The sequence below is a fragment of the Pongo pygmaeus genome, chromosome 2 (assembly GCF_028885625.2).
Source record: "Pongo pygmaeus isolate AG05252 chromosome 2, NHGRI_mPonPyg2-v2.0_pri, whole genome shotgun sequence".
NCBI classification, from domain to species: Eukaryota; Metazoa; Chordata; class Mammalia; order Primates; family Hominidae; genus Pongo; species Pongo pygmaeus.
The window spans coordinates 1,179,569-1,206,293 of record NC_085930.1 but is presented as its reverse complement, the minus strand read 5'-3'; the positions used below and the strand labels follow the sequence as shown (position 1 = coordinate 1,206,293).

Below are 26,725 nucleotides of genomic sequence, written 5' to 3'. Positions count from 1 at the left end.
AGACATTTGTTGAGCATTTACTGTGTTGAGTATTTTACGTCCATTAACTTATTTAGTTACCATGATAAGTTTATGAGTAAAGGATAATAATATATTTCATATTTGAGAAAACCGGGCTTAGAAAAATTAAGTAACTTGTTCAAGGTAACAGAGGCAAGTAAGAGCAATTATGAGGCTGGTACAGTAATTCAAAGCAAGAGATGATAAGGGTCTGAACTAAGTTAGTGAGATAGAACCAAAAAGCTTAGAGAATGATTACATAGAGAATGTAGAAAAAGGGAGGAGTCAATAATAAATTTCTAGGCACCTGGATCAGAAAGTAGATATATTTTTATTCAAACAGAGGAATAGTTTTTCTGATGAAAGTGCTAGAGGCATTTAACAAGTTAGATTGTTAGTATAATACATTTTGATTGTCAATGGGATTTGTCAACATGTCTCCTGCTGTACTCTAGCCCCCTTTCAATCTCTTCTCCACACAGAATTCCCTACCATTGCCTTCAAGCCCTCACCTCTCTTACCTCAATATATCACTCTTTATCTTACCCGATACACTTTAGACATTTAGGCTTTCTGCATTTCCTCAGTGGCAAGTTCCTTCCTTCCTCAGAATCATTGCACTGACAGATTTCTCTGACTGGACTGTTCTTTGTCAATAACTTGTCATGGTTCTTCCCCTCCTGTCATTCACTCCTGGGTCAGATGTCCCCTCCTCAGAGAGACCATTCCTGAGCACTTTTCTTCCATGCCACCTTCCAGCCCCTTTCTGTTGTCTCCCACCCCCAAAACATTTATTTTTGCACTTATCTCTGCTCAAAATTGTGTTCTATTTACGTCTTCTAGCTTGTAAACTCCATGAAGGCAAGAACCATCTACACATGAGGGCAGTCTGGAACATATACAAATTCAATAAGTATGTGTTGAAAGATTAGAAAGTATGCCAGGCACAGTGGCTCACTCCTGTAATCCCAGCACTTTGGGAGGCCAAGGCGGGCAGATCACAAGGTTAGGAGATCGAGACCATCCTGGCTAACAGGGTGAAACCCTGTCTCCACTAAAAATACAAAAAATTAGCCAGGCGTGGTGGCGGGCACCTGTAGTCCCAGCTACTCGGGAGGCTGAGGCAGGAGAATGGTGTGAAGCTGGGAGGTGGAGCTGGCAGTGAGCCGAGATTGTGCCACTGCTCTCCAGCCTGGGTGACAGAGTGAGACTCTATCTCAAAAAAAAAAAAAAGATTAGAAAGTCCTACGTGTGAACTCAGGGTGACTTATTAAACGACTTATAAAACGCTTATGTCCTTGGTAGCATGCCACAAGCCACAAATGTGAATTAATATTATGCAGATTCATAATTAGCAAACCTTAAACTTCTATAAAGAATTCACACAGAGTGATCCTATTGAAAAAATTATAACTTTGTTAAATCCTGTCATCTCCTTAGTGACAGATTTTAGAAACTGAAAATCTGGATACTTTAACTTGAGGAAAACTCATCTCTGATAATTGTAAATTTCTGAACTTTGTCTTTTCTCTTAAAGGCTCAATCTCAAAATATCCTTCCAACAATAGGATTCAGCATAGAGAAATTCAAATCATCCAGGTAATCCACTTTATCCCTTAGCAAAAAAGTTGCTAGTGAAAAATAACAATATTAGGTCTACCTGGTCATTCTTCCTACCCTTAGATAAAGTAATTTGTCGTTTCAGAATCTCATAGGTATTAACGTGTTTCTAACCACTATGGCTGGTTTATTTTTCAGAATTTAGAGTTTAGACAAACTCTGGTAACTTCACTAGCAAAGAAGTTTTTTATGTTATTTATTGCAAAATCGTGTTTATATTAATACATTTATTTCATAGAACTTTTACTTGTAAATTGGCCCATGTTGAATATTGCATATGAAGGGTAATTTCTTTGATTGTAAATAATTTAAAATTTTAAGTAAAAGTTATGCTTTAGTTTATAATGTAGTCATGCTTTGCTTGTTTTTGTAGTTTGTCATTTACAGTGTTTGACATGTCAGGTCAAGGAAGATACAGAAATCTCTGGGAACACTATTATAAGTAAGTACACCTGTGAATGTTGCTTAACTAGATGGTTTTATTTTACTAATAATAATGATTAGAAATCCAAAGAATTATATGGCTAGATTGTTTGGCTTTTTTTTTCATGTAATTTATGAACATTTCCTAACTTAAAAAATAATGTAATCAGACTCAACATTGTTTGTCAAATGTTTCAAGTCCTTCATGACTTCGGGCCTTTGCATGTACTATTCTCTCTGTTTTTAATGCCCCATTCTATCCTACTTCACTTCAGTTTAAGGTTAACATATTCCTGCTTTAAAATCAGCTAAAAGTCCTCTCCTCTGAAGTTTCACTGTTCTGCCCAGTTATTTTGTCCTTATTGTTCCCATGGCACTTTGTCCATTTCTCTCTCTCTAATCATACTTACCATGTCGTGAAGTTACGCACCATAGCCGCCTCCCTAGTGGAAGTGTGAACTTCTCAAGGGAAGGGATTATTTATTATTCATATTATTTTTTCAAGACTTAGTATGATGCTCAGCATATAGGCCAGTAAATATTATTGACTAAATTTAGTTAAAAATAACAGTGTTGCCTAACAGTTGATCCATTGTTCTATGAATAATTTGAAACACGCTATTTTTCAGCATATGCAAGTCAGGTGCTCACTAATTTACACTTGGTCCTTCATGTCCTTGGGTTCTGCATTCCTGGATTAAACCAATTGTAAATCAAAAATATTTGGGGGAAAAAATACCATAAAGTTCCAAAAAGCAAAACTTAAATTGCCGTGCACAAACTACTATATTGAAAGCATATGAATGAGGTCATGTGTAGGCATTGTATTAGGTATTATAAGTAATCCAGGGTGACTTAAAGAATATGGAAGAATTTGCATATGTTATATGCAAATACTAAGCCATTTTATATATGAGACTTGAGCATCTGCAGATTTTGGTATTTGAAGGGGATCCTGGAACCAATCCCTCACCAATTCCGAGGGATGACTATACTTCAGACTAATAGCCGTCAAGTTACTAAGACCCAAATGTGTTATACCTTCTGGAGATTTGCATATAGTATTAAAATAAATTCGTTAGCTTCTAATATTGTTAGGACTTCATTTAAGAACAATGTAATTCACTTTTAGAGTCTGAAACTTAAAAACACTATCTCTAAACTCTCTTTTGTCATTATGAACTCCTGCCTTGAAATGGTATGTGATTTTTACCAGATAAGATTTAGATTTAGATTAACTCTTTCCTAATAATGTGAGACCAAACATTAAATGGTATATATTTGGGATATGAACCAGAGGAAATTTATTCAAATTTTTTTTTCAATAAGTCCTTCAATAAATTGAAGGCCTATTTAAATCGTAGGTCCAGAAGACTTCTGAGAGAGAGGGAAAAGAGAGTGCTTCAGATTCGAGGGTTAGTTTGGAAAAGGAAAAGTGGCATGTTTGTGGTATTCTGCATTAAATTCCTTGGGGAGATGCATTTTATGTGTTTCTTATTTGTGTGTTTAGGAAACCTGAGTTTTCAGTACAGGATTTTTTAAATTCTTCCTCCAATTAGTTGATAAATAATTCCTTTTAAAAATGGGTTTAGCTACTTTAAAAATACTTTAATTTTAATTACAAAAATATATAGAGAGAGAAAATAGTAGTAAAGTAAACTTTGTTTTTATTTGATTTTAACTCCTTTTTTCTTTGTACTGTTTTTGGATGAAATTTATGAATTCTAGAATAGAGTGGTTACATTATAGATTGAATGGAGAATATGATTACTATTGAAAAATCAACAATAAAAGTAAATTTACTTCCCCTATTTTCATACTTTTCTAACTGTGAAACAAAACAAGTACATTTTGATCTATTAGACTGAAAAAGGTTACAAAGATTAAAGTATGCTCTTGTCAAAGTGAGCCACTCCTGTGAGAACGTAATATCTTTTTCAGGGTAATTTATTGATATCTGTTAAAATGAAAAGTGTTTATAAACTCCAGCTAGCATTTTTACTTTTAGAAAAGTATTCTATGACCAGGGCTTATGGGCAAAAAATATACATAGAAGGTTGTATGTTAGCATTATTTATAACATTTTTATATCAATTATGTAAAAATGTTACTATAAATATTTATCTTTGCTATAAATATGTACTTACTATGTATAGAAAGAAGAAAGTTCTTAGTGGATTATGCACCAAACCATTAGTAGCATTTATTTTTGGAATAGTAGGATTACAAGGGAAGTTTACTTTCTTTTATTTTTCTTTTCTTTTTTTTTTTTTTCACATCCTCTTTGGTGAAGACAGACATTTACTTTCTCATCTATATGATGCCATAATGTTAAATATTATATAATTTTTACATATTATTTTTACAATATAAAAAGGTAATAGCATACAAAAATATAAGGAGTACACATTTTTTAAATTTGGAAAATATAGAAGAGAATATTGAAAACATGTTTCCCATAAATCTCACTATTCATAAATTCACCATTGTCAATCTTTTTGGTATCTTTCTTCTCCTTTTGAAATATATAACATATACTTTATATAACTAAGGAAAAAGGAACCATCTAAATTATGTACCATGTATAATTTTGTATCTTGCTTTTTTCAGTTAACATTATGTGGTATGGGTAAATCAGGAAAAACATGCAATGAATATATAACTAACAGCTGCCTAATATTTTTTCACACAGCTTTGCCAAAATTTCTTTAACCGTTTCTCTACTCTAGGACATGAAGGCTATTCTCAATTTTTGAAAATTGTAAACAGTCCTTCAGTCAAAATCTTGTTGTATAAATCTTAACCTCAGTTCATGATTCCTTAGAATGAATTTCAGAAACAAAATCACTGGCTCAAAGTGATTGAACATTTTTATAGATCTTGATAGGTATTTCTGATTGTTCTGGTTTCTATATATACTGGTAATGTATGTCTGTGATAATCAGCATTATCCTTTTGTAATGATAGGAGAAAATGGTATATGAAAAGTTTTATTTTGTATATCATTTGATTATTAATCACATTGAAGTTTAAATACTTAATTTATGACTAGAATAAGTGATTTGCAAAAAAAAAGCACAGATGTCCAATAAATATATGAAAAGATATTGAACCTCATTGGCAATTAATGAACTAGATCAAGATAATATGCTGTTAGAATGGCAATTATTGAAAAGAATGATAATAGCCAGTGCTGGCAAAGGAGTGAGAAAAGTACTGAGTCATGTAAATTGATGTGGCATTTCTGGAGGACAGTTTGGAAATGTTTTTCTAAAACTTTAAATTATGTATGTAGTCTTAGAAATGTTACTCCTAACATTTAATGTTAGGAGTAAATGTTACTCCTAACATTTCTAATAAATCTTAAAGCATCAGAACTTTTTTAAAAGAAAGGTATGTAGGAGATTTGCCTTAAAGTTTTTCATAATGATGAAAATTGGAAATAACCTAAAAGTCCAGCAACAAATGTTTGATACAGTATTTGATGACACATCCATGCAGTGCAATAGTTTAGAACATTAAAAGAAGATAGTGCAGAGGAATAATCAGTAATTTTTCAAGTGCCTGTGTGACCCATCAGTGAATCTTTAACTAGTTCAATCACTGGCTATCAGCTTTTAAAAAATCAAATAGAATAAAATAAAAGCTATTTGTAAGTATTTTTTCAGAAGACTTTCACTTAAAATACATCTATATATACCTATGTGTCTACTGTATCTTAATGCAAAATGTATTTCTCACTATGGTTTATGGTAAAAATAATTTATAAAAGTAGTAGTAAAACCATAGTAGTAAAAAAAAAAATCAAGGAAATTTACATATGTATTGCAAAGGCAAGGTGTAATACAGGATTCCATTTTAAATACATATATAGTTTATTCATATGTAATATACACAAAGTGTAGCTTTATACCAAAGTATTAATAATTATTGCATCGGTGTAATAGGGTTATGGTATTTTAACTCATTTCTGATATTTTAATGAAAAAATTACTCATAATTTTTTAAAATTATGAAATAGCAAGTCATTAAATTTACTTTATTATCCAAATGAGAAGATATTTTACATGAAATATGACTAATGGCTAATATGTTTATCAGTCATATAAACTAATAAGAAACAACACCAAAAATTCTAATGATATATGGACATAGGACATAAGGAAATAATACTTAGGTTAGGAAATGCCCATGGATAATAAACATGGAAAAATTTATAAGTCAAGCTTTAATTTTTCTTTTTCTTTACATTACACAGAGAAGGCCAAGCTATTATTTTTGTCATTGATAGTAGTGATAGATTAAGAATGGTTGTGGCCAAAGAAGAACTCGATACTCTTCTGAATCATCCAGGTATGTGTGTGTCTCTCAGTCTGTATCTGTTCTTTGGGGTTCATTTATGTGTAATGTTTTGTTTTTTGGGTATTGCTTACACTATGTAATTATCTTTCATTTAAAATTTTTGAATTTAAAACATATATGTTATACAGAATTTATATTTTATGTACATCACCATATTTTGTAAATTTTGCATGTAATGTAAATGTAAAGCATTTTGCAATGTTTTTGGGGTCTCTAACATTTATTTCCTCAAAAATAAAAATTCTCTTTTTTCTGATTACATAAATAATTTGTGCCAATAGCAAAAAAAAAAAAAAATCAAATGGAAAAAGAAAATAAAGATCTGTGTATTTCAATACCCATTAAAATTATTTGTTACCATCTTTTCATGCATTTCTCTATTCGTATCTGAGTTTGTGTGTGTTTAATTACAGCATTTCTTACATATTTATTCACACACACATATACATATATATGTATATATATGTGTATATATGTGTGTGTATATATATACATATATACGTGTGTATATATATATATACACCAAAAATATCTGTAGGGTTGAGGACTGTGGGGACTATCACTGTTATTTACCAAAATGGAATCATATTCTTTACACTCTTCTGCATGTTTCTATTCTCAATTAACACTTAATGATGGATATCCTTCCAAATCAAATGATATATAATTATGTAGTTATTCTTTTTAATGATGCCTAATATGGTTTACTATGAATGTCCCACAGTTTATTTAATCATTCACTTGTTGGTGTATACTTTCCTCCCACCCAAGCCCCCACTACAAACAGTGCTCCAGTAAGTATTGTGGAACTCTGCGTTTCTAGCCTTCCTCATGCCAAAAGCATTTAAATAGTGCTTGTGCTAGGACTTTCAGAAAAGGATGGTGGTTTAAGAGAACTGTGGATTTGTTAGAAATGAAATGGAAATAGTGTGGGGCTTTCTAATAAATGTTACTGCTTAACCACAATATCTTTGGTATTTTTAACAGATGACCTCAAGCTTACTGAAATTTTTGAAAAAAATTATCCGCCCTGTATGTTTTATGTGACTTTTTAATGTTAAAAACTTAGCAGTCTTGGCTGGGCATGGTGGCTCACGCCTGTAATCCCAGCACTTTGGGAGGGATTACAGGCGGGTGGATCACTTGAGGTCAGGAGTTGGAGACCAGCCTGGCCAACATGGTGAAACCCCGTCTCTACTAAAAATACAGAAATTAGCCAGGCACGTGCACTTGTAATCCCATCTGCTCAGGAGGCTGAAGCAGGAGAATTGCCTGAACCTGGAAGGTGGAGGTTGCAGTGAACTGAGATAGCACCACTGCACTCCAGCCTGGGCAACGGAGGAGACTCCACCTCAAAAAAAAAAAACAAAAAACTTAGCAGTCTTGTATCTAGATTGAGAATGCATTTTTGATTATGTCTTCCTTTCATATTAATCTTTCCAGTTTTTCTGTAAAAAGTGTTGGAATGTTGAGCAGTAAAATGAAATAGTTCCTACAAAATATGCTTCAAATAATGGGGACTTTGATTTCCTCAACTGAAGCCTTGTCTATGGATCTTAATGTACTACTTCCTTTATTTTATGGGATCAGTTTCCAAGGGAGGGATTTCTCAGCTAAAGTGTATATGAACTTTTTTAAAAAATTGATGGCCGTAAAAAATCTTTGAATAGCAAAATGTACTGTGAACGGATAAAGACAATGACAGGCTAGGGAAAATATTTGCAACTCATATCATAGCTACAGGGATATTTCTATACTACTTGTGTTTCTAAAAATCAGTAAGAATATAAAAGCTTAATAGAAAATGGGGAAAGGACATATCAGATAAGCCAACAAAAAAGTAAATTTAAACATCTTTTGAATATATGGAAAGATTCTTGGCCTATTACCTATGATATGGAAAATATCAAGAAGTTTCATAGCAGTCTTTTGGCTAGGGGAGTGGAAACACTCATTCTTTACATGGTTGTTGAAGTGTAAATTGATATAATTTTTAAGAGAAAGCAGTTTGGTAATCACTGTCTATCAAAAGAGAAATTTATGTCCTTTGACCCAGCAATTCCACATCTCAAATTTATCCTAAGGACATACTGGCCGGTATACAAAATTACCTATGTACACATTTATTCATTACAGGATTGTTCATAGTTGTAAAGATTGGTAACAGGTATCTCAGTTGGGTTCTGGTTAAATAATAGTACATAGTACTAAAAGAAGAAATATTCCAGAACTGTTAAAATAATGAAGAAGCTGCTCTATATGTACTGATATGAGATCAGATCCAAGATATGTGAATAAATGAAAAGATAAAGGTATAAAGTAATGAGGTTGGCCTGCTATATGAAAATAATATATAATAATTATGTTTGCAAATACATAAAATATTTCTATGAAGATGCCAAGACACTGATGGTATGGGTTGCCTTTTCTACAGAGACCATTGTCCTAGGACAAAGTTAGGAAGGAGATTCTTTTACTGTATGCCATTTTGTATCTTCTGAATTTTGAACTATTTAAATGTATTATCCATTCAAAAAAATGAAAAATGTTTCCAAAATCATGACAAGGTAAAAATATCTTTTAATAATCTAGCTAGTTACTTATTATATTGTGACTGAAAACTTAAATAAGTTTCCAGTTTCTTTTCCTTCTACTTCTACTTGAAGTTTGCCTCCTTTCTGTTCACAATTAAAAAGGAAACAAAATATTTAATGCTTTTTTGTAGGTACTTCTCTGTAATGCTTATTGAGCTCCCAGTCCCACCTCACCCATCTTTGGTTAAAGCTCCTAACCAGAGGGCAGATGGTCCTAGGAAATATTTTTAAAATTTTGTTATTGCTCAAATACATGCCTAACAGTGTGACAGTATGTGTCTTTGAATGTTTCTGTATGTGTGATATGAAAAAAGATGATTGAAAAAAAATTTCATGGGTTTCAGTACTAAAGATTTGCTGCAAAATGACCTAAAAAGCTGGAAGTGTGATGATGGTCTTATTTTCTCTTTTAGATATTAAACACCGTCGAATTCCAATCTTATTCTTTGCAAATAAAATGGATCTTAGAGATGCAGTGACATCTGTAAAAGTGTCTCAGTTGCTGTGTTTAGAGAACATCAAAGATAAACCCTGGCATATTTGGTAAAGTTTTATATTTACTTTTCACTGTAGCTTTCTGAAAAATATGCAAGCTTCAGAGTTGTTTCTTCTGATCTCATTTTTTAAAAATAAGTGATCAAACATGGTGGGATATAAGCTAAGGATTTTGTTTTATAGAATTGTGGCATTGTAGGTTTTTACAAATATTACTGTTAAAAACCTTTTTCAAATTTTTGGGGGGATAGGAAAATATAAACAACTCTTATAATGGAATAACTTAAAAGCTTACTTACTTACTGACTTCAGCTACACTGATTTCCTTCTGCACATGGAGTCAGCCAAGCACAGTCCCATCTAAGAGCATGTGCACTTGTGTCCCCTCCTTTGAATCATTTTCCAAAATAACTTTCCTGGCTTGCTAGAGTCACTATTACCATGTGACTGCTTTTTTTTGTTTGTTTGTAGTCTGTCTGCCTATACAGGTGTGTTAACTCCCTGACAGCTGGGGTTTTGTCAGTTTTCTTCACTTTAATAACCCCTACAATAGTCATAGTGCCTGGCATGTAATAGGCACACAATACATATTTGTTAAAATGAATAAATGGAAATGGAAATTTTAAGTTTACTTAGACATCCTAATAAGGTTGAACTCTTAAGTAATTAATGTTGAAATTGTTGTGCATTGTTTGTTTGGAAAACAGTTTCTCATTTAACTCCACTGTGCCTTTCTACCAAAATATTCTAATAAGGATAAACAGAGATTATACATTAGATAGTATTTTAGTGCCTAGCACTACCATCTTAAACTCCCTTCTACCCACCCACCTACCTGTCTCTGCTGTAAGAGGTCCTTTCCATGCCACAGTTTCCCCCTTTTTATAAGAAGGTATCTGTGGGGAAGATTGGAAACAGAAGCAGAGAGATCCACTGCCACAAAAAGGGTGAACTAGAATATGAAACGAGGAAGTCATAGAGTTCAGAAAACAACTTTAGGAACTAGTTTTGGTGCTGAAAGAGTAATAGTAAAGACCTTAGGAAAGCTCTTGAAACTTTCCAGTATTCAGAGCCTCCAGCACCTCTTCCTAGGAGCTAAACCCTGTATATCCCAAGTAAAACCTTCCTTACTCTAGGATCAGAGGAAAAGTTAGTGTCTAATAAATGATTCTTGAGTTGGAATTTGAGGTCCTGTGGTATTTGATAGGTAAAGAATGGGGGGATTTTGGATAAAGAAACATCTTGAGCTAGAGCCTTTATATTTCTCTAAATCATACCTAAATTGATTACTTCTAAAATAGAATAATTTTTAATTTCTGTGTTGTATTAAGTATTGTGACTGCTTGATAGAAAGTGCACGTTTAAAAACATGGATCTAATTAGTAAATAACCATCTTTTCTACTTAAAATAATTAACCATTACATTTTAACAGATTTATTTATTCAATTGTGACATCTCAGTATTTCTCTGTGAGAAAAAAAGTAATACCCTGATGCTTATAAGGATGTAGCATGTTATATTGCCAGTTGCTAGATTTCTGGATAACTTATAGAAGAAAGCAAAGTGTTTCTTTTAAACATGTGTATAATTGTGACTTCTCCTTAATTCAAATTGGACCTCTTCTCACTAGGTTCAAATTAGTATCTCATTTATTCGTTTTGTTCTTTATTCTTGGCAATATTTTTAAAAGCATGTATAAAATTGAAAATATATTTATCCTTCTTTTTCTATTTTAAATATAAAGGTAACGCTCTCAGTCATACAGAGATAAAATATTATCTGTCTCCTGCCTTGGGTACAAGTAAATTTACTGAGCAATGAAGAGAAGATCCTAGAGAAGTATAGTCTGATAAATTAAAGAAAAATTTAATGTTTTATGTTTGACCATTGTACTAAACATATAGTCAGCTCTGATTTTCAGGGTCTGATTGTTATTCTCCTTCAGATGTGTTCTTTGACTCAATCCCTGGCATCATGATTGTGTGTGTGTGTGTGTGTGTGTGTGTGTGCATGTTGTGTGTATGTATACTTGTTTACCATCTTGTGGGGGAGACAAATAATAAGCAAATAAATGTATAAAATGTCAGCTGGGAGGATGAGAAAAAATAAAGTATGATAATAAGAGAAAGAACAATGGGAGTTCCTCCCTCTCTGAGACCTAATTGAAGTTAGAGAGCAATTCATGTGAAGGTTTGGAGGAATAATTGTCCAGATAGAGAGGCCAGTGAGAAAAAAGCCTCTTCTTGGATGAGAATCTACCTGGTGTGTTCCAGGAGCAGCAAGAAGTCCAGGTTGGTTAGAGCAGAGCAATCTAAGGGGAAATTGTAGGAAATGAGGCCACTGAGAAATAACCAGGGGTCATATCACACAAGGCCAAGATTTTTGCTTTATTCTTATTTGTTTGAGAGGAAATATAGAATTCAAACATTTGTTAGGAAAAGATGCAGTTTTTAGTAGGGTAATGACACCTACACCAGAGGGGAAGGGTTTCATTGTATTAATTGTTTGGAACTATAGGTGTATGATAAAATTAATATCTTTATCTTTCTTGATTTAAGTGTTTCAGTTACTGATCTCTTACTCTTAACCATGGATAATCAGTAATTTGCTTTGAATAATTGTGTATCTCATGTTGTTTGTTTCTTTCTTTGTATTTTATAATAATTCTATGATAAGCCATATTCTTAGTCTAACAAGTAATTTCTGGGAGATAATTTTTATTTGGATTAGAATTAAGTTAATTCTTTTAGGTACTTCACTATGCTTTTTAAAGTCATGCCTTCAGCACACTAAAAGGAACCCTAATCATTCAGAAAATATAATTGTATATATTAATTGCTATTATACAATCATATTTTGAAAATAAATGACTAGATCAATAACATGTTACGAGAAACTGTCTGTACCTTTTAAAAAGATTATCTGATCCTCTAAAAATCCTCTGCATTTTATTATTTTAATTTATATACTTAATTATGATTATACATAAAATCTCACAATAACAATTTAAGTTTAGTCTCTCAAGAATGGAAAGACAATGGAAGCACCCTGTTTTAGGTGTTTTATATACATACCTCAAGTATTTAGTTCTCACAATTACCATATGAGGTCAATGATACTATTCCCCCACTTTACAGATGCTAAAACTGAAGACAGAAGAGTTCAATGACCTAGCCAAGCTCCCTCAGCTAATAAGAAAATGATTGAGATCTACCAACTTTTTGTTTTATTCTACCAGCTTACCAAACCCATAATTATGGGTTTTTATCCTAAAGATATCAAATTCCATTTCAAACAAAGTCACGCCATAATATGGTTCTATTATAACTCAAGTCAAGCATTTTTAATAATGAGATTGAACAATTGGAACTGAGCAAAGTAGGATAGTGGACTGTACAAAACTTTTCTACCACTGGAAAAATAAAAAGTATTTGTTTTGTTAATGTCAGTGTAAGAACTAGTCCTAGGATAAAATAACTTTTTTCAAAATCTGTTTATAAATTATAAACATATCTTGTTCCTGAGCACTCAGACTTTTATTTTCTGTTTATTTTCAATTTCAATGCTTAACCAGTTTTGCTCAGATATATGTTGTTATAATGTATTAATTCTCCATATGGCAAAATTGTAATCCTTCATTCTTATAGTTTTGTGATGTAATGAGATGGCTATGTTTCTTATGAATTTTATTTCAGTGCTAGTGATGCCATAAAAGGAGAAGGCTTGCAAGAAGGTGTAGACTGGCTTCAAGGTACATTACAAAATACTGTGTGTCTTCAGCCTTTGTTTCCTTTTTATTCATATTTTAATCTTTTTTTACATTTTATTTTATTATATCATTGCCTTTTTTCCTCTTTCCATTTATTTCTGCTATCAGAAAAAACAATACAGTAAGTATCCAATACCTTGTTCCATTTACTTCTATCACATATTGCTAAAGGATTTATTTACATAAAGTGTTTGAATCTTTACAGTCAATATATATGACACATATAGAAAATAATTTAAACTTATAGCAACAAGTTCCTGTCAGATCTAGTAATAGAAGCACATTTAAATTTTGGGACAAATGTTAGGCCCTACTGTCAATAACTAAAAATAAGTCTGAATGACATGTTTCTTTTAAGAATCATGCTGGCCGGGCACGGTGGCTCACGCCTGTAATCCCAGCACTTTGGGAGGCCGAGGCGGGCGGATCATGAGGTCAGGAGATCGAGGCCAACATGGTGAAACCCTGTCTCTACTAAAAATAGAAAAATTAGCTGGATGTGGTGGTGTACACCTGTAATCCCAGCTACTCAGGAGGCTGAGTCAGGAGAATCATTTGAACCCAGGAGATGGAGGTTGCAGTGAGCCGAGATTGCGCCACAGCACTCCAGCCTGGCAACAAAGCAAGACTCCATCTCAAGAAAAAAAAAAAAAAAAAGAAGAAGAATCATGCTATACTACAGATATAGCTCTATTTATACATAGCATGTATATACAGCTTGTAATACTCATATTTACTATTACAGATACTGATCTTTTATTGATATTTTGTATATTTGCAGTTCTGGTTGCTATTCATCAAAATAGTTATCATAGATTGGTACAGGCTTACTATATTAGGGAATAAATTAACATATATCATTTACCCTAATGGTCTCTCAGCCAAAAGAATGGCTTGAAGCACACAGAGCAGTAGATAGTTGTGAATGAAACCAAGCTCATAGGTTCTTATTGCAGGATCCTAATGGCCAAGTCAGAAATTCCAGTTCTGAGCATAACAACTAGAGATCATTTCTATGGGGAATGTCTCTGCCCTGAACAAGAGTGAATAACAGGATATTATAAATTCTAGCTACAGTCTCATAGTTACAAATTCTTCTACACAAACCTTTTAATGCCAGTTGTGTGTGATTTTTTTTTTTAAATCTTCTTCATGTTGCAAACAATAGCAGGGATATAGCACATATCATGGTAGATCTAAGAGTAGCCTGCCTGCTCATACATCATAGTATTTCTTTTTTTCAAAGTACAAAATGTACATTTCATAAATATTTGTATGTGTTATTGGTAAAATATGGTGATTTAGTTAACTAGACAGACTATTGTACTTCTGTGTCTTTTATGTTTGTGTAGTTATCATAACACCATTAAACTGCAAGGAACATTCAAGTCATATTTCACAATTAGTGACAATCAGGAACCTCTAGTGATTCTCAGAATAACTAGCGGGATTTTTCTGTGAACCCAGCAACTTAGTTTCTTAGACTGCAGTAGAGAAGTGTTCAAGGCAATGGGGTGGATTTCCACCAGAAACAGGCTACAGAGGAATGTTCCAGAGAAGATACCAGGAGTATGTTTTCAGCCTCATTTCATATTTTACAGAGTGCTTACCATTGCTAACAATGAAGACATAGCATGGATGGAAACCCTATTGTCACTCATGATAACGTAATTCAGAGCACAGTATTTACTGAAAATAGGTTGATAGTCTTCTGGATTTTAAAGTGTGGTTCTCCATCCCTTCTTTTCTGGTTTTATTTTGTCATTAGCAGTTAGCCACTAGGTGTCAGTAGCAATCCAACCTCACAATACCAATTGCCAACTCTGATCTTGATACCTAATTTTTGTTTCTTTGACTTTTCTGATCCATCATTATCTGTCTTACCTCCCAAGTCTTTGTAAGGAGGACACATTTTGGAAATACTTTTGTGTCCTTGTTTTTCCATATTACTTTATGTACCCTTTACAATTTTCTGCAAGGTAAGCAGTAGTACCTCTGTTTTATATAGGAAGCATTGAGTGATACTTGAAAAAAAAAAAAAAAAAAAAAAACTTAGGCTTTTGAGTCCAGCAAATTTATTCTGCTACTTATTAATTTACCTCTCTGTCTGTTAGCTAACATCTGTTACCTTGTGAAGATTTTTTTAATCTGTAAAATTAAAAAATAAAATGTGTTATATTTTGTACAGATTAAATTAGATACTGTTAAAGTACCTAGCATTAGAAAGCACCCCATAAATGTTAAGTTTACCCTTTTACCTAAACACTCTATTTAAAAAAGGTGGAAACTAAGCCACAGGATAAAAAAGTGTATCATTTGGTTTCAAATAGGAGGTGCTTTGGTTATATTTTCTTTCTTTTGTGTGTGTGTGTGTGTGTGTGTGTTTTTTTTTTTGAGATGGAGTTTCACTCTTGTCTCTTGTCACCCAGGCTGGAGTGCAGTGGTATGATCTCGATTTACTGCAACCTCTCAGGTTCAAGTAATTGTCCTGCCTCAGCCTCCTGAGTAGCTGAGATTACAGGTGCCTGCCACCATGCCCAGCTAATTTTTTGTATTTTTAGTAGAGACAGGGTTTCACCGTGTTGGGAAGGCTGGTCTCGAACTCCTGACCTCAGGTGATCCACCCGCCTCAGCCTCCAAAAGTGGTGGGATTACAGGCATGAGCCACCACGCCTGGCCACTTTGGTTATATTTTCTGTGTAATAACAAATAGTTTACATTGTCATATTCCCAACTGTCTCTAGATTTGAAAAGAGACAAAAATCTATTTTTAAAAAATAAATAGCAGTAAATATAGATTAGTTTGTGTTAGCCAAAGTTCTTTATGTGACTGTAGCTGTGAAAGGTATTCTGAACTTATATCTTATTTTGCTTCCAGAATTCTGGAATTTCCTAGTATGACAAACAAGAAGGCCTTTGGTTCATTTGGGGCTAATTTAATCTTATTATTTAAAGTTTAAGGTTGGGGCCGGGGGCAGTGGCTCATGCCAGTAATCCCAGCACTTTGGGTGGTCGAGGTGGACAGATCACTTGAGGACAGGAGTTCGATACCAGCCTGGCCAACATAGTGAAACACTATTGCGACTAAAAATACAGAAAATTAGCCAGGCATGGTGGTGCATGCCTGTAATCCCAGCTGCTAGGGAGGCTTAGACAGGAACTCTGGGGGTGGAAGTTGCAGTGAGCCGAGATCATGCCGCTGCACTCCAGCCTGGGTGACAGAGCAAGACTGTCTCAAAAAAATTTAAAAATAAAGTTTAAGGTTAGAAGCTTTTTGGTAAAATATTAAATGGCACATGTAATGGCATGATTCTATTGTCTTTGGAAACAGTCTCAATAATTGTGTATGTAGAACAACCCAAAGACAAGAACACTGAATAGACTAGGAAGTATTTTTTAAACTGCCAGAGAATAAACAGAAACTATTGCAGAACTGTAAGTTTTTTTGCCCTGAAACTTTCAAATTAGCACTCTTAAAAAGAAATCTTCCCAAATAACTAATAAAGTATATTCATTTTATTGCTTTGTCTGCATGGAAAAAGTTAATAATGCTCCCTGATGTTAATATTAGACTTACAAACTATGCAGGAGTATTCCAATGAAAGAAGATTGATCAAGTATGCTTAGTTTCATCTCCTCCCCAAGTTTCAGTAACAGTAAAGAGACTTTTTAAAAAGATATTAATATATAGGGACAAAAAGAAGGGACGTAGTGAAAATGGCAACCAAATTTTGGAAGCTGAATATTTGATCAATGTTGAATTACTTAACAGACCTGAGAAAGCTGAATCTTAAACCAGCAGTGGGGAAAGCTGAAAAGCAGCCTAATTTACATTGCAGATGCAAAGCCTCAGAAATTGGTGGAAATTGAAAATAAGGATGCACGTGGGATGAAAAGAGAAGATATGATTATATATCTTCCCTTTAAGAGAAAATTGAAGGTTTATTCTCTGCAGAGTCAAAGACAGTGTCTCTGGACTAGAAAACCCTAGGTGCACAACTGTCTGGTGGTGCTGAATTGAAAAATGAGGAAAAAAAGTTTTCATGCTGAATATTATAACTCTCTTCTACTGCTCCTATTTCTCCCAGAAAACAATGACAGTAGGCAGCCTATAGGAAGAGTCATCTTTGGGGAATCAGACCAGCCTAAGAGCAAAGATCTAAAGGTATTAATATTGGAGATCCCAAGGAAATGGCTTAGCCAGACGTACTAAAAGGAAGACCACATTTGACAAGCTTCACACACGTTTGCAAATTCCAATCAATTTTTTAGTGTTCACTTATACATAGGAGCAGATGGCAAAGGATGACCAGGCATTTGAGGATGAAAACATGAAATATGGGAATGTGCACAAACAAGAAAAGTGGGTTCGAGTAAGTAGAATTTATATAGAGAGAACATTTCAAAAAACTGTTAGAGTATCCTCAGAGAGATAAGAGAAGGTGTTACTTTCATGAATAAAGGCAGTAAACTACTTGAAAGGACAGAAAAAAATGAGTTCTTGGAACATAAGAATATAATAGTAGAAATGAAAAATTTAGTTTTAAAAAAGATGATAAAATAGAGGCATACTCCCAGAAAGTAGAGCAGAAAGACAAAGAATAGAAAATTCGAAAGAAAAGAAAGGGGTCATGTTCAGGAGGCCCAATATCCAAATAATAGGAAATTCAGAAAGAGAGAACAGAAAAAAATAGAGGATAGCAAATCCTCGCACAGTATTTTCTAGAACTAAATTGATGAGTTTTCAGTTGACAGGCCTCTCAAGAGCTCAATACAGCGGATAAAAATATTCCCATACCAGCAGATATCATTACTAAAATTCAGTGCTGCAAACAATGGAAGATTCTGCAAACTTCCTGAGAAAAAAAATGAAAGCTTCCTGAGGAAAAAAAGAATAAGAAAACAGAATACATCAGATTTATCAACAGCAACAACTTGGAAGCTGTAAGATAATTGGGAAATGCCTGGAAGAGTCCAAGGAGGGAATAATAGAATTATATACTCAGGCAGTATCAGTGTATTTTGACAGTAGAATAAAGACATCTTCAGCTATACAGCATCTCAAGAATTTACTTTCTATCCTTTTTACTAAGGTAGCCAGAGAAGAATATTTTTCAAAAACAGGAAAATCTTGGTACCAGCATTATCAGAAAAATAAAAGGAAATAAACCAAGAAGAGAAAATCGAGGGATCATGAGACAGGAAAACCAGCACAGAGAGTAGGGGAAGGAATCCCCAGGATATTCATGGAGACCCTAGAATGATAATGAAAGAAGATATTGTAACAAAATGACTGTGGCAGGCATAGAGAAAATGAGTATAGATTCTAGAGTTTTTTATAAGACTCTGTGGAAGAGTTCTTCAAGAAGGCAAAGTAGATGGACTGTGTAATGTACTTCATAGTAATAAAGGTTTAAACTCTGGGAGTGGTGCAATTGAATTAGTGTTAAGTACATACAATTAAATAGATGAGTTGGATGGGAGTGGGAAAGACAATTATTAACTCTAGGAGGGATAAAATATAGAACAGAAGAGGAAAAGTAAATATACCACCTGTCTTAGCTGTGAATAGCATTTACATAGTCATCATATTGGCAATGACTATATTAGTGTGTTAGGAGAATGGGGGTATTAGAAGTATTATGAGGGTTGCCTAGGAGCAGCATGGGAGTGTGAGAGCTGATGTCTCATATTACACTGAAGGAAATGATATTTGAAGAAGTAACAATAAAAGTATATTATTTAGAGGTATTATAAGTATTCATCTAAAAGGGAGCTATAAGTAGTTGCCCCTGAAAGGGAAGAATGGAGAAGAAGCAAAGTACTGCTGTTTTGCCTAGAAATCTCATAGAACTAGTTGACTCTATGCGAATGTACAACTTTGATAAAAATAATAACTATAGATGAATTGCGCTTTTAAAAAAGCAGGTGTAGCTGGACCTGGTGCACACTTGTAGTCCCAACTACTAGAGAGGTTCAGGTGGGAGGACCACTTGCACCCAGAAGTTCCAGTACAGCCTGGGCCACATAGCAAGATCCTATCTCTAAAAAATAATAATAACAAAAGCACATATATACATAAGCTTCCAACATGTTGTATAGATTTGACTTAGATTACTTTAGAAAATAGATTTTGCCCTATAGAGATTGATAATTTTTGTTTGTTTTTTGTTATCAGATCAGATCCAGACTGTGAAGACATGAAAAGATAATAGTTGGAAACCTCAGCAATTTTCAATTCAAGGAATCTATCTAAGGCAAACAGAATACTTTACATTTTGTAAAAGATGTTTATGCATCAAAAAATATAATTTTCTGCTTGCATTTATGGACTCTGACCTTTTTAAGAACATAGGACTTCAGGTATGCTAATTTGGCCATTAATTATTTAAAAACTAAATATTCCCTTAAAAGGGCTCCCTAGAATTATCAACTTCTTAGTGAAGGTCTACATTTGATTGTATGTAGAATGTTTAAAAGGCAGTTATAAGCCGTCCCATCCCATCATAATTTATGATATGTTTAATGTATTTTATTTTTTAATTGTCTTTTTAAAAAATTTAGTTTATGACTTTGCAGTATGAATTGTGCTTGTGAAAAAGAACTTTAAGTATTTATAGGGGACCATGGGTAATTAATATATATTCAATTTTTACTATGTGTCACTGTCAATAAAATGTAAAATATAATGTACCAACTAGTGTGCTTTGTTTATGCTGAAAAAAATGCTCTGTTAGTATGGTATTTCGTGTCATACTGTCAAGCATTTGTAAACCATCTGAGACTAAGTTAAGCTGAATTTATTTATTCAGTGTATGTTGAACATCTCTACACCAACTAGTCAGACATAGTCCTAGGCAATGATGATACGAGGTAAATAAGACATATCCTTATCTTCAGAGAACTTAAAATTTAATGAGGGATAATTTGAGAACCTTTCCATGCATAGTATCTAATTTTATTTCATTGGCTGAATGAAAATATTGCATCTTCAGATTAAGAGGTATAAAGTAAATTAATGTTTCACTGTTCAGTAATCATTACTGACATCTTATTTTTCCCTTTTAAATGCCTCCAATTTACCATAGCACTTTGTTAAAATAAATTGTGACTTTTAACTTTTTCATGAACATAACTGCTACATAAATGTTCTTTAGAATTTTAGACATATCTCAGGCACACAAATTATTTCTCACAAATTAGAGAACACTTATAATTGTGAACTCTAAATAGAAACCTTCATTTTAATCACTGAGCAACAGTATATAGAGCAATATTGTTGATCCTGATAAACATTGCGTATAAAGAAAAACTGTAATATACAATATATACCATCTCAAATATGCTTAGCTTTGAAAATGATGAAAATAGAAGGCAAAAGTGAGTAATAAAGATGTTATAGTAACTGCAGTAGTGGTATATGTTTCACAGAGATTTCAATAAAAGCACATAAAGCTATAATAAAAGTTCTATATTCCAGTTTCTCATAGTCCAGAAATAGCAGTGATTTGGCATTTGGCAAATTGAAAGTTACCCAGAAAATTCCAATGGCTCAGCATCTTAGCTAGTTTACCATCTCTCTTGTAAATTGTTTTAGAGGATACAAAATGAAAATCTCATTAATCTAAAGTTGCTGCAGATATAGGAAGGACATAAGGATGGAAACAATGAATGTAATTCTTTAAAAAACTGATATGCTACAACTATTTTAGGATGGAGAAAGAACTGATTGAGAATTCAAATCCTCACTCACTTACCATAAGGTAGTAATAAAATTAATAATAGCTACTACTATATGATCATTATATTATAAGCAGGTATCACACATACAGAATTTTCATCATTTAATCCTCCCAATAAGCCTATGTGGCAGGTTTTATTATTTCCATTTTATAGATCAGTAAACTGAGGCCTTAAAATGTTATGTAATTTGCCAAAGTTCAAAAAGCTGGTAAGTCTGGTACTAGGATTCAGTACCAAGCAGTCTGTTTTAAGACAGATGATTCAAGAGTATGATAGATATTAGAAATACAGATATATCTGCCAGAATAACAATTGAAATGATAGAAAAGGCTCTTACTTGGGACAGCAACCAGGACAGGGATGGTAGAGGGAAGGTCAGAGACTAGAGACTACTCTTTGCTTTTTTTGTTTTCTTTTTTTTTCTTTTAAAGCTATTAACACTACTCAAATTTTAAACTCTGGATATAAATGACTTTGATAAAAGTCCTTAAAACTATTTTGACATTAAATTATTTGGTATTCCACAAACTACAGTAGCTCATACCTATGCAAATATTTAGAAGAAGGAGAAGTACCCTTTTTCTTTGTTCTCATGATCTCCAAAATCTAGTTTTTAGTCTATAAACATCCATCCCTACTCCACATTTTCATGTAAAGATTATGTAGAAGTAAGTTGGGCAACAGTGTAGTCACAGGATGCCATATAAGTGTGAATAAGCTGAGATTATTGCATTTGTATTTAGCATATTATACAATTAAAATGTATTTTATTAAAGCTCAAGCAAGTTTTCTTTCATGTCTAGACATCAGTGTGTTACAGAGTTTAATTCATTAAGCTCTGTATTTGAATGTAACACCTTGTAAAAATGTTTGAAACTTATCCTCTTGTATGTTAAATATTTAAATATTTGTATATGGCCCTATTCAGCCTGTGCTTTATAAATCATAAAAGAGCTGGGTTTTATATGTTTGTTTTTTATTTCTAAGCTCTCTGTGAAAAAGTTACAAATTGTCTCCTTGTTGTTTAAGATATTTTTTCTTTGTAATTTTTTTATATCATGTTGTGACTTTCATAAATATGTGCAGTTACTCTTGATAATACTTGTCTTAGTCATTTCAGGTTGCTATAACAAAGTACCATAGACTGGGTGGCTTATAAATGACAGAAATTTATTTCTTACAGCTCTGGAGCTGGAAGTCTGAGATCAGATTACCAGCATGGTTGGGTTCTGGTGAGAGCCGTCTTGGTTGCAGACTGCCATCTTCTTGTATCCTCACATGGCAAAAAGAGGGCAAGAGACCTCTCTGGAGTCTGTTTGATAAGAGCATGAATCCCATTACATCTTCACGTGGCTCCTCCCAAAGACCCCACCTCCTAATATCATCACATATCATCACATAGGGCTTAGAATTTCAACATAGAAATTTTGGGAGAACACAAACATTCAGTCAGTTGCAATGCTTAAGGCAAATTCATCTTGCTTATAACTCTGGTGCATGTGCATTAAAATACTATTGCATTGTAACTGAGTTTGTGCTTATTTTCTGCTTTCTGATTATTCCCTTTGTTCATAAAAATAAATGACTGGTATTACAAGGTCACCTAAATAAACAGGTTTGTGTACGTCTGCGACTAGAGAGAAATACTATAGTTATTAAGAAATGGTTATTGTGTTTAATTGAATGTTTCAGGTTACTTAGTTATTACATTTTCGTCTTTCTCCGTATGGATGCTCCTGCTCAGCTTCGCCTGCCTCAGAACCTTTATGGCTCTTTCTTCCAATCACTTGATTTCAACGCCAGATTTTGAAGCTTCATCGGCATACTGTGTTAAACAGCTTTTCTGGCAATTTAGAATAAACCAAGACAGATGTCTCCAAATTTCAAATCACCAAGTAATGCTAAAAGTCATCCAGGAATACTAGATATTTTGAAAATAAAATTTGATTAGAAATATAGTAGGAATGATAAACATAGCTTTTACAATGTGCCAATACTTTGTAAGCACTTTACATATATTCATTTAATTGTCATAAGAACCCTGTGAGGTAAGTATTATCTCTATTATATAGATCAAGTGTCAGTAAACTGCTAACCCATTTTTGTACTGCCTTTAATGTTTATTTTACATTTTTTTTTATTATTATACTTTAAGTTCTAGGGTACATGTGCACAACGTGCAGGTTTGTTACATATGTATACATGTGCCATGTTGGTGTGCTGCACCCATTAACTCATTATTTCATTAGGTATATCTCCTAATGCTATCCCTCCCCACTCCCCCCACCCCGTGACAGGCCCCAGTGTGTGATGTTCCCCTTCCTGTGTCCAGGTGTTCTCATTGTTCAATTCCCACCTATGAGTGAGAACATGCGGTGTTTGGTTTTTTGTCCTTGCGATAGTTTGCTGAGAATGATGGTTTCCAGCTTCATCCATGTCCCTACAAAGGACATGAACTCATCCTTTTTTATGGCTGCATAGTATTCCATGGTGTATATGTGCCACATTTTCTTAATCCAGTCTATCATTGTTGGACATTTGGGTTGGTTCCAAGTCTTGGCTATTGTGAATAGTGCCACAATAAACATATGTGTGCATGTGTCTTTATAGCAGCATGATTTATAATCCTTTGGGTATATATCCAGTAATGGGATGGCTGGGTCAAATGGTATTTCTAGTTCTAGATCCTTGAGGAATCGCCACACTGACTTCCACAAGGGTTGAACTAGTTTACAGTCCCACCAACAGTGTAAAAGTGTTCCTATTTCTCCACATCCTCTCCAGCACCTGTTGTTTCCTGACTTTTTAATGATCGCCATTCTAACTGGTGTGAGATGGTTATCTCATTGTGGTTTTGATTTGCATTTCTCTGATGACCAGTGATGATGACCATTTTTTCATGTGTCTGTTGGCTGCATAAATATCTTCTTTTGAGAAGTGTCTGTTAATATCCTTCACCCACTTTGTGATGGGGTTGTTTTTTTTCTTGTAAATTTGTTGGAGTTCATTGTAGATTCTGGATATTAGCCCTTTGTCAGATGAGTAGGTTGCAAAAATTTTCTCCCATTCTGTAGGTTGCTTGTTCACTCTGATGGTAGTTTCTTTTGCTGTGCAGAAGCTCTTTAGATTAATTAGATCCCATTTGTCAATTTTGGCTTCTGTTGCCATTGCTTTTGGTGTTTTAGACATGAAGTCCTTGCCCATGCCTATGTCCTGAATGGTATTGCCTAGGTTTTCTTCTAGGGTTTTTATGGTTTTAGGTCTAACATTTAAGTCTTTAATCCATCTGGAATTAATTTTTGTATAAGGTGTAAGGAAGGGATCCAGTTTCAGCTTTCTACGTATGGCTAGCCAGTTTTCCCAGCACCATTTATTAAATAGGGAATCCTTTCCCCATTTCTTGTTTTTGTCAGGTTTGTCAAAGATCAGATGGTTGTAGATGTGTGGTATTATTTCTGAGGGCTCTGTTCTGTTCCATTGGTCTATATCTCTGTTTTGGTGCCAGTACCATGCTGTTTTGGTTACTATAGCCTTGTAGTATAGTTTGAAGTATTTTACATTTTTAAAGAGTTGTTAGGCCAGGCATAGTGGCTCATCTCTGTAATCCCAGCAGGTAATCGGCCTTTGGGAGGCCGAAGCAGGTGGATTACTTGAGGACAGGCGTTCTAGACTAGCCTGGCCAACATGGGGAAACCTCGTCTCTACTAAAAATACAAAAATTAGCCAGGTGTGGTGGCATGTGCCTGTGGTCCCAGCTACTCAGGAGGCTGAGGCATGAGAATCACTTGAACCCAAGAGGTGGAGGTTGCAGTGAGCCAAGATTGCACTACTGCACTCCAGCCTGGGCGACAGAGTGAGACTCTGTCTCAAAAAAAAAAAAAAAAAAAGCAACAGAGACTATGTGTGGCCTGTAAAGCCTAAAACGTATACTGTCTGATGCCTTTTACATAAAAAGTTTGTTGACCCCTGTAACAGATGATAAAGTGAGGCAAGAGATAGCATATTGCAAATACATGGAAGAAACCAGATTTTGAGTCTACAAGATCTGGCTCCGGAATCTGTGTTCTTACCTTTTACATAGCTTCACAGCAAAGCTAAACGTTCTAAATTGCAATAGAACAATTTGAAATTACTTCCTTCTTAAATAATTGTATTAAAAATGAAAAATTAGGTGCAAATGGCTGAAAAGCAATGCTCTTTGAAATTCCTTTAATTTCCCATTAAGTATGAAAAGTATGAAGTCTTGGCCTTCTGGTTTTTGTTCTTCCTTTTCTTTAAATGGGTGGCAAGAGATAAGGCAGATTACGAAGCATCAAATATGTTAACTTTTAAAAGTATAGTCACACTTACAAATTGTCCCCAAGCATCTGGCTTGGACTTTCAGATTCCCTGATGATTTTTACCAATATTTTGAGGTAAATGATAGCTACTGTTGATAGTCTTGAAATATATATGTTAGAATATAGTGATGGAAACAAAAATATTTCACGCCAAAATATACTTATTTGGTGTATTTTGAGAAAGCTATGCAGAGGGCCTGCAAACACAAGTAGCCCTACAAAGCTGTCTTTTGTGGGAACGATTTTCTACTGTAGAGAAAATCTGCACTGATGCAGCCAAGCTTTCTCTGAGGCCCTCCCATGTCTGGATCAAGGAAAGATTAACTGAGAGTCTGACACCTTTAACTGAGATTCTGCTATCTGTGAGGTTTCATCTATATAACCAGACAACCTTTGCTAGCCAAGCCTCCTCTTCCCCGCTCCCATAACCTGTCTTGCCACCATAAACTGTTTTGGGTGAAGCTTCTAGCTATTCTTTCTGTAGCCTCAGGATGGTATAAAAACTCCATATGGCCATTTCTTTGAGTTTTTATATTTTGTGTGACTCCTGTGAACATGACTGCACAAAATAAATGTGTATGTCTTTTTTCCTGTTAATCTGTGGACAGATTGGAAAAAATTTAAACTTCCCTGCAGTAGAAACATTTTTATAATTCAATTTGTAGATATGTGTATTTTTGAGTTATGTAACAAGCATAGCTAAGAATGTTTACTTCATTACAGACATTTCATGATCATGCATCAGTGTTCTAAACCTTTGCCATTTACCTAAACGAATAACATGTCCACAAAGGACTAGGCTCAGAATTTGGTCTGTCTCTTATAATCTCTTTGAAAAGTTTATAAATTCTTCCAAATAATTTATGAAGTATCAATGTTATATTACTACAATTGATTTATGTGTCCTCCAATTAAATGTAATCATTACTGTTGGAGTTAAAGCCAGTTTCACATTCACGCCCTTCTTAGGCTCTGTGGGGGGTGTGTGTGTGTGTGTATCAGTATGCATGCACCTTCCTAAAGTCATAGCAAGCTCACACTTTGGGGATCACTAACTCCTCCCTGGGACTTTCTTAGGCAGATTTATAGTTATGTCTTGCAAGTATACTATTCCTACCAAGTTTTTGAGTTTTTTAAAAAACATGTTGTTTTTTGTAATTCTTAAATATGATACATCAGCTCTTACCTCTTGCCATTTCTGGGAACTTTATTATACATTTGATAGTATTTTTAGTGCATTTTTAGATGCTGGGTTATTATTATCTTAAATACTCTAATTCAGTGAGTTTATAGTTTCATAAAATATCACTTATTGCTTTTCACATTGTAAAACCCCCATACTGTGAATAATTTCATTTTATTTATGCATAGCAGCACA

The 26,725-nt window shown here is 33.9% G+C and overlaps 1 protein-coding gene across 10 annotated transcripts in view; it reads left to right on the top strand.

Annotated features, from left to right (window-relative positions):
- The window catches only part of ARL6 (ADP ribosylation factor like GTPase 6), a 36,768-nt gene extending 14,102 nt beyond the window's left edge, over positions 1 to 22,666 (top strand). For 3 of the 10 annotated variants that reach the window (XR_010125655.1, XR_010125654.1, XR_010125656.1), the window contains 7 exons: positions 1,538 to 1,599; positions 1,994 to 2,062; positions 6,302 to 6,396; positions 9,413 to 9,542; positions 13,191 to 13,246; positions 19,443 to 19,627; positions 22,191 to 22,666. Coding sequence is in view for 6 of the 10 variants with exons in the window: in XM_063661449.1 (XP_063517519.1) it covers positions 1,538 to 1,599; positions 1,994 to 2,062; positions 6,302 to 6,396; positions 9,413 to 9,542; positions 13,191 to 13,246; positions 18,013 to 18,208; positions 19,443 to 19,476 (642 nt within the window). In the remaining 4 variants the exon portion in view is untranslated. Of the gene's footprint in view, positions 1 to 1,537; positions 1,600 to 1,993; positions 2,063 to 6,301; positions 6,397 to 9,412; positions 9,543 to 13,190; positions 13,247 to 18,012; positions 18,209 to 19,442 lie in introns of all 10 variants that reach the window. The other 7 variants (XM_063661451.1, XM_054481298.2, XM_063661452.1 and 4 more) reach the window with 4 other exon arrangements.
- Positions 22,667 to 26,725: the final 4,059 nt, after the last annotated feature.